The 15,668-nt window shown below is 37.1% G+C and overlaps 1 protein-coding gene across 2 annotated transcripts in view; it reads left to right on the top strand.

Moving 5' to 3' along the window:
• PAXBP1 (PAX3 and PAX7 binding protein 1) overlaps window positions 1–15,668 on the top strand; it is a 29,270-nt gene that overhangs the window by 8,709 nt on the left and 4,893 nt on the right. For both annotated transcript variants that reach the window (XM_080374710.1, XM_080374709.1), the window contains exons 8-16: window positions 4,652–4,775; window positions 7,060–7,159; window positions 7,492–7,607; window positions 9,927–10,126; window positions 12,040–12,184; window positions 12,343–12,464; window positions 13,161–13,237; window positions 13,501–13,567; window positions 15,117–15,263. In XM_080374710.1, the coding sequence (XP_080230836.1) occupies window positions 4,652–4,775; window positions 7,060–7,159; window positions 7,492–7,607; window positions 9,927–10,126; window positions 12,040–12,184; window positions 12,343–12,464; window positions 13,161–13,237; window positions 13,501–13,567; window positions 15,117–15,263 (1,098 nt within the window). The remainder of the gene's footprint in view (window positions 1–4,651; window positions 4,776–7,059; window positions 7,160–7,491; window positions 7,608–9,926; window positions 10,127–12,039; window positions 12,185–12,342; window positions 12,465–13,160; window positions 13,238–13,500; window positions 13,568–15,116; window positions 15,264–15,668) is intronic.

Raw genomic sequence — 15,668 nt, 5'->3', positions numbered from 1 at the left:
AACATATTCATCTAAAGGTTTGGTTATTCGAGGGTTGAAAAGATAACTTTTCGTCATGCCAAACTGGTTATCAGAAACCTCTTTCACAGTGTAAAAGACCACTAACTTTAGATTGCCTAAAAACACTTTAAAAAGCTTATATGTCATTTTTAAAAAATTATATGTCTTTAGGATTTTAGTAGATATTCTGGCATTTCAACTCAGATGCTGCTTTTTACTTGTATTGGATATCAGGTTAACAAAAACAAGGGCTGTATTACAGCATTGCTAATTTCTGGAATGCTTTATGAACACAGTAACAGAGTTGTATTTTATGTGTTGTTCTAAACTTCCTCCTGCCAGTCAGTTTCACATATTTGGTATTGCTCTGGTGTCTGAAGGAGAAAAGTTTTTAAAAACTGGTGTAGCTGTCTGAAGACACCCAAACTTAAAAATACACTTCTTTCATGTAGTTTGATACTTCTGTATATATCTAACTTGAAACTTAATCTTTGTTTCTTAAGTTATTCATTATGCTTTAATTACTTTGTTGTAAATATAACATGAGCTCCTGAATATATATATTTATTTATATATATATTACATACACACAGGAGCTGTAAAATTAAGCTAGCAATACATAGGCTATTTCTTCATTGTCTTTTGACTTGAATACAATAGTATAGTGTCGTCTTCTGTCACAATTACTTGAGTAGTTGAAACTACTGCTTACCTAGCTTGTTAGGTGCGAGAGCATTTGGCTTGCTAATCAGACATTAGTTGTCCAGCATTAGTGGTATTGGAAGAGCCCCATCTTCAGTCTTCTGAGTTGAAGAATAGCTATGTCGTGAACAAACCCAGGAGGTGTGGACCAATTAATTCACCCAGCTAATTGATTAGTTAAAACAATACTGTTCACTGAAGAAGCAGTATTCCTGAGTGTGTTGGAATTAGCTGTTGAGGGGCAGTAAAGGTACTTTTCCTTGCAGCTTTGTTGGTGCTGGTTGCCTAGATGCCTAAATTCCTAGTTAAAGATAACTGTTAATACTCCTTCTCTGAGATAAATTTGTATTTCAGAAGACAAGTTAAATACCTGTATCTCTATTCAATGTTTGGTTTCTAAAGACCTCTTGTTAAATTTCTTTTGTGATAACTATAAGCCATGTCTGGAGGTTGTCTTTGATAGCCCATACTGTCTTGTTCAAATATTTTCTTTAAGCAAATTGTTTTAAAATGCACCATTCTGAGTATAAACAAAGCCTTTTATTCTCCCAGGTTTTGTATAAATCAGGAAAACTTAGTGTTAAGTGATAGTCAAACAAGTTCAGTTCAGTTTGTAGGAAGGTTATTGACTTATCTAGCTATATTAGTAAATAAATAATTTCCAGCTGTTACACAGCAAATTAGCTGCTGATAATTTAACAGAGAGTCTTGTTAAAGTTGCTTTCTTACAATATACCTTTGTTTTCCTGGTGGTTGGTCTTTTAAGGGTTCTACACCTGGATACCTGCCTCCCCCTTCCCACCCTCCCCATACCCCACCTGCCATGCCAGTCCATTGAACTTCTAAGATGTGACTTTTATCATCTCATGCTTCTTAGGGGCCTTCACAGAGTTTTGCTGTTTTCAGTTGGAGGCTGCTGCAGTACCTGTATGTACAATGAGTTGCAAAATTAGGAGGTGACATGGTCAGTTTAACAGGAGCATTTCATTTATTGTGATGTCCTATATATTCGTCAGTTCTTTGGCCAGATAATCCGTTTTGGAATTCAGTGCTTTCAGCGTGACAGAAGTACTATCAAATCCCAAAACAGTAGCCCACAGGACACTGCAAGGTTTTCTGAAAAGGAGGTGGGAGGAGGGGACAAAATCAAGAATAAAATCAGTCGGGTTTTGTTTAAATCAAATGATTAAATGCAATAGAATGATGAATTCTTGAGTGTAGAGGTAAACTACCTTCAGCTTTTTTGTAGAACCTGTGGCCCTGACAACTTCATATTTAAATTGTGTGTTTTTATAATATATAATGTACGTAGTTGTTATGATTATAATATACATAAGCATATAAAATGTGTATCCACATGCATAATAACAGTATTGTGTGTGTATATATGTATGCACACATACATATATGAACACTTATCCTAAATATATATATAAAGCTAGGTCCCTTCCTATCATTTCAAATATGATGCTTTGGTGTTTTATTTTATTAGAACTAGTCATGGTTATTAGTCAAATTCACATTGGTACTGATCTGAATGAGAAAGTGGTTTGGTGAAGAAGCATTAATAGGTTCACAATATATCTGTCCACTCTGAAAGAGTCCATTCCCCTAGAGTTTTCTGGTATGTCTGTTGACTTAGTTTTGGAGAACAAAAAACATCATCATAAATTATACTTTCTTTTCCCTACCATCTTATTTCTGCACCTATTCACCATGCTCCACCCTTTGTGACACCCAGCCAAGCACAATCATTTTGTTTGTATTCTGTTTTGAAGAGATTCTGAATGTTAGAAACACTTTGATCATTGGTAAGGTGCAGTGGAGAGTATAATGAGGCAGCTATTATGCAAATTCTAGAAACAAGCAATAGAAATGTCAAATTCTCTATGATTTTTTTTTTCCATAAATGATAAAACCAATGGAGCAGAAGATGCTTGCATGACTTCCTTCACAAGTAATTAGTGTCAAAATTATGCTTTCTGAGAAGGCTAGAAAGTGTTAACTGTGTCTTTGCATTTTGAATGTAGGAGTATGCAAGGGATCCAGGAAGATTAAGTTGTTCCAAGCGTATCTTTGGCAGCACAGTTAGATGAACTGTTATGTTACCTGCAAAAGCAAATTATCAAAATGCACTGTGTATGTCAGAGGGGGACTGTAGGTTAAAATTTATCCTTGACATCTAAATATTTGGAGGGCTTTCTACTTTTCCTCTTTCACTGTTTACAGCGGAAGTGAAGGAAAATAAACCCCAAACACTGAATTTAAGGTATTGACTAAACAGAATACAGTGAATGAGGGCTGTAACTTTATAGTAGTCAGTGAAATTGTCACTCATCAACCACAATATTGATTATAGAAGAATAACAGCTTGTAAGTCTTTTTTATTTTAAATGGGAAATATTTTGAGTGGATTCATATATCTGAATACATAGCTGGGGTTTTTTTAATTCTGAGGAAATTCTAGAAAGAACTTCTAGGGGTGGTTTGGAAAACTTTCATTTAACTTTTCAGTTTTAGAATTCCCTTTATAGACTTAAGAGAAGCAGCTATATTTTCTATGGTAAACTGCAGTAAAGGTAGTATTTTTAAAATTGTTATTTCTGTTTTCAGTATTTGTCTTAAATCCCAAATACACACTTCCAGCACTGGGATATTCCCTCCTCCTGTTTCTCTCTACTCTTCTTTTCTCCAAAAGAAAGTTGTACATGTTTTGAGTTGGTGCAGTGTTGCTTTAACTTTAGTACCTGTAGCCCAGTTTATAGCACAAAGAGCTAATACTTCTTTCCTTTTAATATCTCCTCTGGTACGTGTGTGTCATTCTCAGATAGCTGAAATGGCCCTGTAGCTATGATTTCATAGTCTTACATTTTACTGGAGGAGATTCTTTAATAGCTGCTGAGTCATATTCTAAATTACATCAGGAAACAATTTCTGGTTTTTATCTTTTGGTTTGACAATCCTGGATGGTAGGCAGCAATGAAATATTTGATTTAAAAGGTTGGAAGACTTGTGGACTAAGCATATGTCTTGGAGGTAAGGAGGATATGGCTTTAAGTGGTTATACCAAAAGGACTTGCCTTTCCTAAGAGATTGTGAAAAAATTCTGTTTTGCATTTCAGTATTTCTAATCTACTTGTCCTGGGAAATTAGTTTTTGCAAAAGTGAGCAGTGAATCTGCTATTTAATGTCAGGAAATTCCTAGTCGTTACAACATCATATTTTTGTTACAGTTTCTACTGAAATTTAGTCCACTTAAATAAAAAAAAAAAAAAAAGTGGCAGGTCTGATGTGACTTAGGTCTGTATCATTCAAAGATTATACTTAGTGCATAACTGACACAGATTATAGAATTTTAATGATAGACTAGCGTAACTTTTTACTGATATGAGTTACCTGTTGGTATAATGTGCTTATACAGTGTTTTATTGCATTTCAGTAATAATGTTTCAGCATACGCTAATAAGAGTTTTAGGAAAACAAATACCTGCTGGCTTCAGGAGGTTAGATTCATGCTTTGTTTTTTCAGTGTATACAGTCAGGTTATTTTCTCATTAAAACATAGAATACTGCTGCATTCTTGTTTAAAGATAGAGGAAGCAATGAGGTCTGAGAATTGTAAGCATTGTCATGCACTTGGTAGGGAAAGCAAAAGTACTTGAAGTAACATTTCACGCTCTCTGAAATGGTTGCCTTATTGTGTAGACTCATTCAATCAACAGAAGTTACTTTCAAAATGCTATTGGAATGGTTGAAAGCTGTCAATGTTAAATGCATGCATTTTCTTCACGTTGAAGTTTTTACTGGTCCAAATGATACAAATGGGTAAAAGGAAACAGTTTGTGCTCATAGAAGTACAGTGACAGCATTATGCTTCGGATTAGTACGGTACCCCAGAAACTAATCACCTGAAGAATTTGATATTACGTAGTGTGTTGTATTTTTACAGGTGCCTCTGATTAATGAACTTGAATCTGCAATGCACCAGCTGTACAAACAGCGAGCTTCCCGCCTTGTCCAAAGACGACAAGATGATATTAAAGATGAATCTTCGGAGTTTTCAAGCCATTCAAGTCAGTCCATCTTGAAGGTTTTTATTATTCATTAAACAACCTTGTTTACTTTGGCTTAATTTAAATGTAAATGTTTATGAAGTGTGACTGTGTTTAAAGCTTATCCTTATTCAAGATAGGTGGAAGGAAGCTTGGATAAAAGTTCTCTGATCTGTTTTGTTTTAAACTCAAAGCCCCTCTGACTTCATCTTTCCATTCTGTTGCTCCTAACTATATTTTCTCTTTCCTAGCACTGAAAATGTGTGCATGGTGGCAGTGGTAGTAGGGGTAGTATGTGACTCCAAATTTTTCTCTTATATCGGGACTTTTTTTTTTTTTTTTGTTAAACCTTGAATCTATAGATTTCTTGTAATATCTACAGTTAACTCTGTAAAAGCCATGAAGTGCTAGGCTAGCGTTGACTTCTATCTAATGCTCTGTTTTGTAGGCAGCATGTGTATTTAATTTCAGCCATTTAACTGCTAGAGCTAAAGAACTGGAAGAAACTGATGCCATTGTTAAAAATCAGACTAAAAAAGTGACCCTGTATAAAACAGAGCTTAAAATTAGCCAGCTAAAATACCTGCTTACTGTGAGTGTCTGGATGTGGGATTCTCATTGAGGAGTTTTCTTCTGGCGATTACTCTTCAGTATGTAAAACTTTATAAAATGTTAACTTGGTTGGAAATACACGTTCCTTCACGGTTTATTCAGCATGTCAAAGGACAGGTAAAATGTCATGTTAATAGTAGCTGCTGTTCTGCTTTGGAGAGTTTCCTATCTTTAAAAATGGCTTTCTTGTCTGTCCTATTAATGACAAAATCCTATAATAAAAGCAATTTCCTACTCTGTCACAGTGTGTCGAGAGATGAAGTTTTGTTAATACCATTAGATAGAACTTAGGGAAGGTGACAAAGCATTACGGCATCAGAGCTGGTCGTCCCTTTATGGAATATTTAGCATACATATTCACTTTAGGGCTTTATTTGAAGCCCTAGGCATCATGTCTGGGCCTTGCAGTTTTACCATGAAAATGCTGTTGTGAGAACTAGAAACCTAACATACTAGAAACATATTTCCTAAAAGCAGCTTAGAATTATTATTTTAGACTGGAATTTTAATGGTGAGGTGGGAATAGTTGTCCTTGTGAAGGCTGGGTTTTAAAGAGAGATCTTACTGAGTACCCAGGAGTCTAGAGACTGAATTTCACTGTGTCTAGAAATAGTTCAGTTCTGTCCCTCAAATTATCACAGAAACTAGGAGTTGATGCCAGCCTTTGATTTGATGTGTGTTGCAGACATAGACAGTCTGCTTTTCTTCATACAGTGTCTGAACACCAAAGGACTGGAAGTGAATATGTTTATCTGCCAACTTTTGCTTTACTTCTGCGTAAAGACAAGTAGCTCAGCTTTGAATAATGTGTTAAAAAATTGCACAAATTATGGCTTCATCTGTTTGTTAAGGCTCTTAGTAGTTCTGGAATAGAATTGGAATGCTGACATAGATCATAATTGATATTTTTAATGATGAATTTGTAAATGGATTTAGTTAGAACATGTAAATTTACTCCTGAAAGTTGGGTAGATTTTTGTTTCAATTTTGATGCTTAGTGGGTGAACTTGAGCATGGCTAACATTCAATCCACTTGTAAAAACTTACCTGAAAAGGATGAATTGGAAATACTGTTGGGTCTGCCTACTGGTTCCTGATCAGCCTCACTGGTTAGCTGTGCTGTTTTCTCTAGTCAAGAGCACCTATAATGAATCACAGCTTAAAAAGAGGAGGGGGCATTATTTCTTCTTCTGTAGATTTTGATGTGTTTTAAACTCTGGGCAATCTAAAGCATATAAACTTAGAAAAGACTGTGACTAGAACTCTGAAATACCATATATTCCTGCTCTGATCACTCTTCTCTGCCTTCTTTTTTGTTAATTTCTTTCTTTCTTTCAAAAGATACATGGTGAATGTGTTTGTTTAAGGAGTGCTTTTTGTCTTGGAACATTCAATTTAAGCAATTTCTGTTAAAACTGTTGAACTTTATATAGTTGGGCACCATTGTGAGAGGGACAAGAGTGAAGTATGGTGAAAACTATTTGAAATTTAGGTGGAGGTTTTTCCAGACTCCACTACTTCCTCTTTTAATCTCTACACTTGCGAATTCAGGCTTCTGTGTGCATCTTTATGAAAACTTCGACTTTCTACTTCAAATTACACTTAGTTTAAAGTCGGTAAAAGGCTCTTATGAAACTGCCTGCAATAGTAATCGTAGATAAGCATTTTAATTTTCACCAATGTAATTTTGCAGATAAAGCACTGATGGCACCAAATCTTGAATCTTTTGGACGAGACAGAGTGATCTATCAGGAACAAGTAAAGCGTCGGACTGCGGAAAGAGAGGCTAGAAGGTAGAGTACTGAGACTTCTTGTCCGTTAGGAATTTTTGCCTACTTGCAGAATACGGTTGTCCTGTGTGACATACTAACGTAAGTAGCAATGTTTGGACCTTTCCTGCAAAGGCAAGAAAACACCTAAGCTGGTGTGCTGAGCAGGGGTATTCTTACGTATCACAGCTTATCATGCAAGTGTACAAAACACAACACCATTACATGATACCAATTTAAAACCACTAAAAGAAAGTATAGTAAACCCATTCCTTATCTAGTTGGTCTCTGCTGGTTTCTCTTACTTCCATTGTTTGAGGCAACTACATAGTGTTTATACTGTTGATCCTTTTCAGAGCGCGTCGTAGACAAGCAAGAGAGCAAACTGGGAAGATGGCAGATCACCTTGAAGGCCTTTCCAGTGACGATGAGGAAACTTCAACAGATATCACGAACTTCAACATGGAGCGAGGTTAGGAAACCTACTGAAGCTTTATGTAACAAAATACAGAAGATTTGGCAGGGGGTGGGGGTTGGGGGAACCAACCTGATCTAAATGCAGCCCTGTCCGTATATTTCTCCCTACTTTGGAGAAAGTTTAGGAACCGTTCCTTGCTGGATCATCACTGTTACCAAAACAGTCTCTTCAACCAACCTGTTGTGCAGCTTGCAGCTAAGTAAATAGCACATCCTTAGTGAGGTCCTTTTTAATTAATTCAAGCATTCTTCTGCTGGCAAGCAGTAAGCTTTTGCTTCTTCAGTGGATACTAAGTCTTCATTCTCATTTGTAATGTGGTTTATTGTTCTTCAGATATCGTTGTTTTAAATGTGAAATTCTGAAAACCTCAGTGCTTTAGAAACCCTTTTTTGCTTGATAAGAAGCGTTTTCTGGAGTTTTGCATAAGCCATCTAGAAATGCAGTGACAAAAGTTCTGTAGACTCTTGCTACAGCCTGGAAAACTTTGCAGATGACGTAACAATGTTGAATGCAAACATTGCGGAAAGACATTGTGGTACTGATTTGATTTGAAATTCATCTCCAGTTTTATGACTGTTTGCTCAAAGTAACCATTATTATGCAATTATGCATAACACTAATTATGCAATAAATGGGGTTGTAGGTTAAGCTAATGCCTCTAAAGCACTGGGAGAACTGCAAGAAACCTGAAATTTGGGGAATTATGGATAGTTTGATGGAACAGTTGTCTTTTACAGCAGCAGCAGTTAAAAGGGAAACAATTCCAGGGATTACTGTGAAAGCAATAGCAAAGAAAGGAAAACATGACTGTAGTAATCCTGTTACCTTCTCATTTTGAACCTGAGTACAGTTGTCATTCTGTCTGATTAAAGATAATTTAATCAGATTAGAAGCAGTGTGGAGAAGGGAGCAGTAACGATCACATACACAGAATTGTTTGTGTTGTATGTAAGGAGGGATTAAACAGTTTTGGACTCTTCCACTAGGAGAATGATGTTGACTTCACAGTATGAGAGCTAGGGGGCATGAAATGAAGTGATAGGACAGGTTTAAAATAAACACTTCCCACAGACAGTGGGGGGAATAAATATGCCAAAGTAATAAAAATGCCAAAGTCATTGCTGTAGGTGGTATGAAAGTTCAAAGTATGAACAGATTTAAAAAGCAACTGTCTAGCAGTTGGATCCTTCAGATTTGCGTTTTCCACACCTTTGGTTGCTGGCTGATTTGCCAAAATTGTGAATGCAGGGGGAGTTCTGATAAACAAAGCAACTATGTGGGGTTGTTAGGTGCTATAGTTAGTTTTGCTAAGTTAAATTATCTAGATTAAAATTCACTGTGGCTGAATTGCTTTATGTAACTTGGTACTTTGGTGTGTACAAAAGCCTTTTGTAGGATTTTCATGAGTTTCTGAGTAAGCATCGTATTTCTAAAGGGCTTTTTTAATCATTTGTAGCTCTCATGTTAGTCCAGAATCAGCAGTGAGCTATCTGAAAGAGAGGGCTGCGCTCTGGACCTACTAACTCTTATTTGTAGCTTCTCTTCTTGATCCCAGTGTGAAAAGTGTGTTTATATGACAATCTCATGTTCCCTCAGCCCTATCTCTACTTGCTGTGTGTACTAGTTGTATACAGGTTACTGTAACTGAACATGTAAGAATCTGGCTGCAGCAAAGAAGACTGATTAAAGTGAAACTAACCCCGAGAATTAGAAAAGACAAAAGGGTAAATAATACATAGTTTTAGACTGCATAGAATACTGGTACCGTAAATACAAAAAAAATATAAGGAAGGTGCTAAGGGATCTTAATCGTTGCCCAGTGCTAACAGCTGTGTTATGTTCAGCAGTTTAGCATGGTGTCTGCCAGGACCTGCTCTGTTTGAAGTCCTGATTCAGTTGGCTTATCTGTTGCCCTTCTGTACTTCACTTGGATTAGCAAAATTGTGGGATTATTTGGGTTTGAAGAGACCTGGAAATCAGCTGTTCCAGACTCCCATGCAGGGCAAGGCCAGCTTTGAAGTTAGTTCTGCACCGAATACAGCCCAATATATCACCGGTCCAGTGTCTGGTAACTGAGTATCATTGTATGGAACATTTAAAGGAAGACCTATCATAAAAGAGTATATTGGAGAGTACTCATGCTCATGTTCTTATTGCTTTGTATATTTGAGGCAGAAGTAACAGACCTTTTAAAGGTGATGGTTTTTTGGTTTTGTTTATAGGAGTTAATGCCAGTGAGCATCAAAGTCCATCTTGAAAGAGTTATTACAGGGAATAGGTGATTAACTTGCTACTCTTTTTCTCCTGCACCAGATCGTATATTGAAAGAATCCAGCAAAGTTTTTGAAGACGTTTTGGAAAGCTTTTACTCAATTGATTGTATTAAGTCACAGTTTGAAGCTTGGCGGTCAAAGTACTTTGCTTCCTATAAGGATGCTTATATTGGCCTCTGTTTACCAAAGCTGTTTAACCCTTTAATCAGGCTTCAGCTGCTTATCTGGACTCCTTTGGAGGTAAGATCCTCTGTAAGCAACTTCTATGTCTTCTTCTGTATAGTTGTTCTTTCACGCTTCTGCAGAGCAATGTAAATTGCACTTTTGTATGCTTCTTGTAAATGCGTGTTCTAGGCATGAAATTTAAAATGGGCACCTCTTTTGGGGTGAAGCTTTTCTGGGGAGTTTCTTGACTATTGTGTGTGTTTCCAGCAGGCCAGAGTTCAATTCTGCACATGCTGGTACCTTTTCAGTGAGTGGTATAAACCAAAAAGCCAAACAGTTTCTTACTACGTTTAGGTTTTGAAATGCTTAAGAGAAAATTGTGATTTGAGAGATGTAGTTTCTTCAGAAGTGGAACTAAGAAGCTTTTTATCTTACCTACACCTTCATACCCTGCAGAACCCTGGCTGGCAACTTCCAGGTCTTTCTCATAGTACTCATTGTCCAGTTATGAATTAGGGGATGTGGAAAGAGCAGGACAGCATTGTTGCAGCCCAGTATCCCTGGCACATGTTCATTTTCCAGCCTGCATATGTGTGATGACAGGAGTAGCCATCAGGATAAACTGTTTAGGTAACTTTTGAGTCTTCCAACCATTAAGAGCTCTTGAAAGTATTTCTGCTGCAGTCTGGTGCTTATTTTCACTGTACTGGTAGGAATTTAATTTTTCTGCCATGTTGGCTTCTGGGGAGTGGGTCAAGGCACAGAATGAGTGCAAGTGTATAAGCTTGGTGGTTTTTGGTTGGGTTGGGTTTTTTTGGAAACTAGGCTAATAAGTCATCTTCCCTGTCAAAACTTAGCTCATCTACAGCACCATCTGCAGATGTGTTAATCTATCCTTTTTTCAGAAGTGTTTTTTTCTTAACTACTAAGAGAATATTTGTAGAAGGGGATCTTCTGTCACTTCTGCTGTGATTGCAGAGGAAGGAAGCATGAGTTTTCTTCGGAGAGCATTCAGAGTATTTAATTTGAATAAATGAGGGAAAAAATCTATAAAAGGTGTCCTCACTGAATTTAAAACTGGTTTTGTACATTCTTACCCCATGCTATTTCTATGTGAGTTCCCAGGCTGGCAAAACAAAGCTCAAATTAGTTGGAGACATGTTACAGAAGTCTCAAATCTAATTGTTTTCACTACTGTGTTACTGGTCCTGTTAAGCATTTTGTAAAGTTAGAAAAATCACAAGGCATTCATAAAAAGAGGTTTTTAATCCAGAAGGCGTAATTTTGTAATGCAGTACAAATGATCTATGCTCCTCACTTTTACCCTAATCTCTGGGCCTTTATTTCATTTGGGTGTAATTAGAAGTTAAAATCTGTAGGACAACAGCTGCCAAAAAAGTCTTACTTCTACCATTTTCTCTTTCATTTCTCAATCAATTTCTAGTGATTGTGTGGTTGTAGAGTTAATTGGTTCATTTGGCTGATTTACGGAAAATTGGCCTTGCCTTCCCATCCTCTCTCAGGTTGTGGGTTGGTTGGGTTGTCTGTATACGCTAATCTGGCCTGTGATGGCATGATTAGTAGTGCCCAGGCAAAGAGGCAGAACATGTTCTTCGCTTCTCGGGAGTCGGGCTTGCTTACGTTTCTGAAGGTGGTAGTACCACTGCTTCAGAAGTAGGGGTGCCAAAGCAGGTGAAGTAATTTTCCCATCCTTGCGTCAGATTAAGATACTGTTTGATCTTGAGGCACTATATCTTGGGGTGGGGTTTTCTTACTATTATTTCTAGTGCAGATGAGTACCTGACACATACACAAAAAGGACTGGATTTTTGAGTTGTTGCTGTGCTCAATTGTTGCCTGCTTAGCATACTTGGTAGAGTGTTTTAAAGTAGTTTTGTTCTGTTTTGTGAGCATATCATACTTGCATATATGATATTTTTTTTCTTTTAATGTGTTGACTTCAGATATCTGATCAATTTTTTTACTAGGGCAAGTGTCGAGATTTTGAGACTATGTTGTGGTTTGAGTCATTGCTATTTTATGGCTGTGAAGAACAGGAGCAGGTGAAAGATGATGCTGATATTTCACTGTTGCCTACCATTGTAGAGAGAGTTGTTCTTCCTAAATTAACAGGTATAGTCTTAGAAAGAAAATGGGGGAAAAGGGGGAGGTGTGGAAGCCGATGCTTGTTTGCACTTTCAGATTTTACTGTTTCGTAAATTATTACTTGACTGTCTTCATACCTGTATTTGAGTATTTGCAAAATGGAGTAATTCTCTAATCTCTTACAGTGATTTCTGAAAATATATGGGATCCTTTTTCTACAACACAAACATCTAGAATGGTAGCAATTGTACAGAAACTAGTAGATGGATATCCTTCAGTGGTGAATGCAGAAAACAAAAATACACAAGTAAGTTGTTTTTTCTTAAATACCTTGCATAAGTTAAGGAATTTGGATATATTTTGAATACACTATATTGGAGAATACAGCATACTTAGTGAGAAGCAAGAAATAGAATTTTGCAATTATTTGATGCTCTGCAGCCTGGTTATGGAGAGTCAAGTATGGTGATAAATTAGGAAGAACTCAGTGAAGTCTCCCAAAATAGATGCTAGAGATAAGAGATACCAAATGTACTAGGACTTGTTGGTCTGCAGTTTCACTTTAAAGGGTCAGCTACAAATAGTCAGGCTTGTCTTTTTTCAGATCTTTGTAACCTTTTCAAATGCATTGCCTTGAAATTGGATTGTTTTACTTGCCTTCTATGAGAACCAATGTCATGAGTTCAGGTGCCATAGCATTGCCTTTAGAATAATGGGAGATAGGCCAAAGTGCCCACATATGGGGAAGTTAGCAAAAGATTAAAAATGACAAAAGCCCTGATGTCACAGAAGCTAATCGTGTAGCCAAGCTTAACCATAAAGTAATTCCATTGCCTTCATTTTTTTTTTATTGACAGCATCAAATTTCAGCTCTGTGCTTAAGTCTGTATGCCTTTCACTGTTAGGGTCACAAATGTTCTTTGTTGCTTTGAAAATCAGTTTCTGAATGATTAACTGCTAAGCAGTGCTCTGGACACTTTAAAAAAGAATTTATCTGTTTCAGATGCTTTTAAAGGCATTGTTGCTAAGAATGAGGAGAACACTAGATGATGATGTATTCATGCCCTTATATCCAAAAAAGTAAGTTTGCTTTCAACTATGGTGTTAGAACTTTATTAGCAAGTCGGTGTCTTCTGTCTGTAGTTAACAGGGTTTTTTTCCCAGTATGGTTCACTGTCTGCATACAGGAGATCTTTCTGTTTTCGCGCTGTGAGGATTTAGCAAAACAAGCAGGATGGAAGGGAATATTTATAGAAATGAACTGTGTGTGGGAAGGAGAAAGCCAGCAAACTCCAGACAGAGGTGGTCTTGGTTGCTCATTAAAGAAATCTCTTACTTTCCAGCATCTTAGAAAACAAGAACTCTGGTCCATATTTGTTTTTCCAACGTCAGTTTTGGTCCTCTGTTAAGGTAAGTCAGTAAATCCATCCGGTAAATCTTTGGTCTAAACAGTGTAGCAATAAAATCCTCTTCAAATTTGTGGAAAGTGGTAGATGGAAATTGCATTAACTTTATTTGAAAGAATTTGTATTAGTATTCCTAGTGTTTGATAATGCACTGTGCCTTCCTCGAAAGATTGCCAAGTGAAAGCGCCGTCATTTTAACATGTATGTTGTGGGTTTAGTTAGCATACTCAACCCAGGATTTTTTAATGTTGTTGTATTTGTCAGAATGAAATATGCTGCTTTTATTTCACTTATGTGGGAATGAAAGAGCTTGGGTTTTACAGGTTTTTTTTAATATGTAGTGTGAGAACCTTCATGAAAATAGCTTGGCCTTGTTTGGAATTCTTGCTGCTACTTGTAAATTAAGAGCATTTGTAATCTGGGTTTAATTGAGACGATAAAGAGTGTGAAAGAAAAAGTCTGTGTGGAATGTGCGATGCAGAGTTTGCAGAGAAGCTATGACTGCTGTGGTCATAGTAAAGGGCTGTGAAGAAACTAATTCCCAGCTAAACAGGAAAGTGTTGATTGAACTGCAATCTCCGTGATCATGCAAACAGAACTGTTATCCAGAATTTTCTATTTAAATTGCAGCAGTGAGGGGGGCTGTATTCCGAATAGGCTTGCAATCACTTAATTTACTTAAAATATTTGGCATGGAATTCCATGCCAAAAGGGGGAAAAAAGTCAACTTTTTATATGCTGTTTAGAGCAAAAAACGCACAAAGCTAATTTTTTAAAATTCTGTTGTTAAAAGTGAAACAGATCACTTAGGGCTTGTGTCTCTTAAAAGGGTGAAATTGCCTGTTTCTGGCAGTATCTGAGCCTGAGCAGTTTAGAAGTATTGCATTCTATTACAGCTGTCTTATTTTAGGGAAACTTTAAAAATAAAGGTTTCTTGCACTAGCAAGTCAGTTATAGCATCACAGACAAGCAGAAATAGAAGCTGGGAGGCAAGTGCTCATTTACTGTTTCCTGATGATCTGCCTTAACAATAAACTGGCTGTGTTCATTTGTACGAGGCTGGCAGCAGTTCTTCACAGGCCATATGCCAGTGGGGAGCAACAGCTGTACAGTTGGCTTAGCCAGCATGCCCCTGACACTTTCTGTGTCTCTTGAGTCACTGTGCCGTGGAAATAAGGGTATACTGACAGCATAGCTGGGGGTTTTATTGACAAGGGGGCTGTGAATTTGTCCCCGTATGGCATATGCTAGGCTTCACTTTGCTTCACATTGACATCAAATTTTGAGAACAAGATGGCTTAAAAATTTCTTTATTTTCTGATTTCTTTTGCAAAACATGAGCAGAGATGAGGTGGTTGTGGTTGTTGTATGAGTATTTGTAACACTCTAGGCGGATACTTCATGGATTCTGAATAGTTTTGAAACTCACAAGGCGTATTTCCACTGCTTACCTTGGCCATGCTGTTGCATTTGAAGAGGCTGTAGAGTGTTTAATCAACTTCCTAGTTTTGGTGTGTTTTAAAATGCTTATTTTCCCTGTGTTGTATTTTCAGTTACTAGGAAACTTTCTCCAGTGGTATGGAATCCTTTCAAACAAAACTCTCCAGGAACTGTCGATAGATGGTCTGCTAAACAGATACATTCTTATGGCTTTTCAAAACTCTGAGTATGGAGAGGACAGCATTAAAAAAGCTCAAAGTGTAAGTAAAATCAAAAATATTTAAAATCACTTGTAATCCACAGATTTCAACTGAAGGGAATAATCTAGTTAAAACTTCAGGTTATCTATGAAATTTGGCTTTGATATCTCAAAGTTGTAATGTCGGTGAAAAATAGCTATTTATTTTATTTTATTTAATACATATTGTGGTTGTTTGACCCTGGCCGAGTGCCAGGGGCCCACCAAAGCCGCTCTGTCACTCACCTCCTCAACCAGACAGGGGAGAGAAAACATAACAAAAGGCTCATGGGTCAAGAGAAGGACAGGGAGATCACTGAGCAATTACCATCACTGGCAAAACAGACTAGACTTGGGGAAAATTAGTTTTAATTTATTACCGTTCAAATTGGGGGAAAAAAACCACCTTCCCCCCCACCCCTCCCCT

Source organism: Falco punctatus (assembly GCF_963210335.1).
Source record: "Falco punctatus genome assembly, chromosome: 2".
Lineage (NCBI taxonomy): Eukaryota > Metazoa > Chordata > Aves > Falconiformes > Falconidae > Falco > Falco punctatus.
This window is presented reverse-complemented; position numbering and strand designations above follow the sequence as displayed.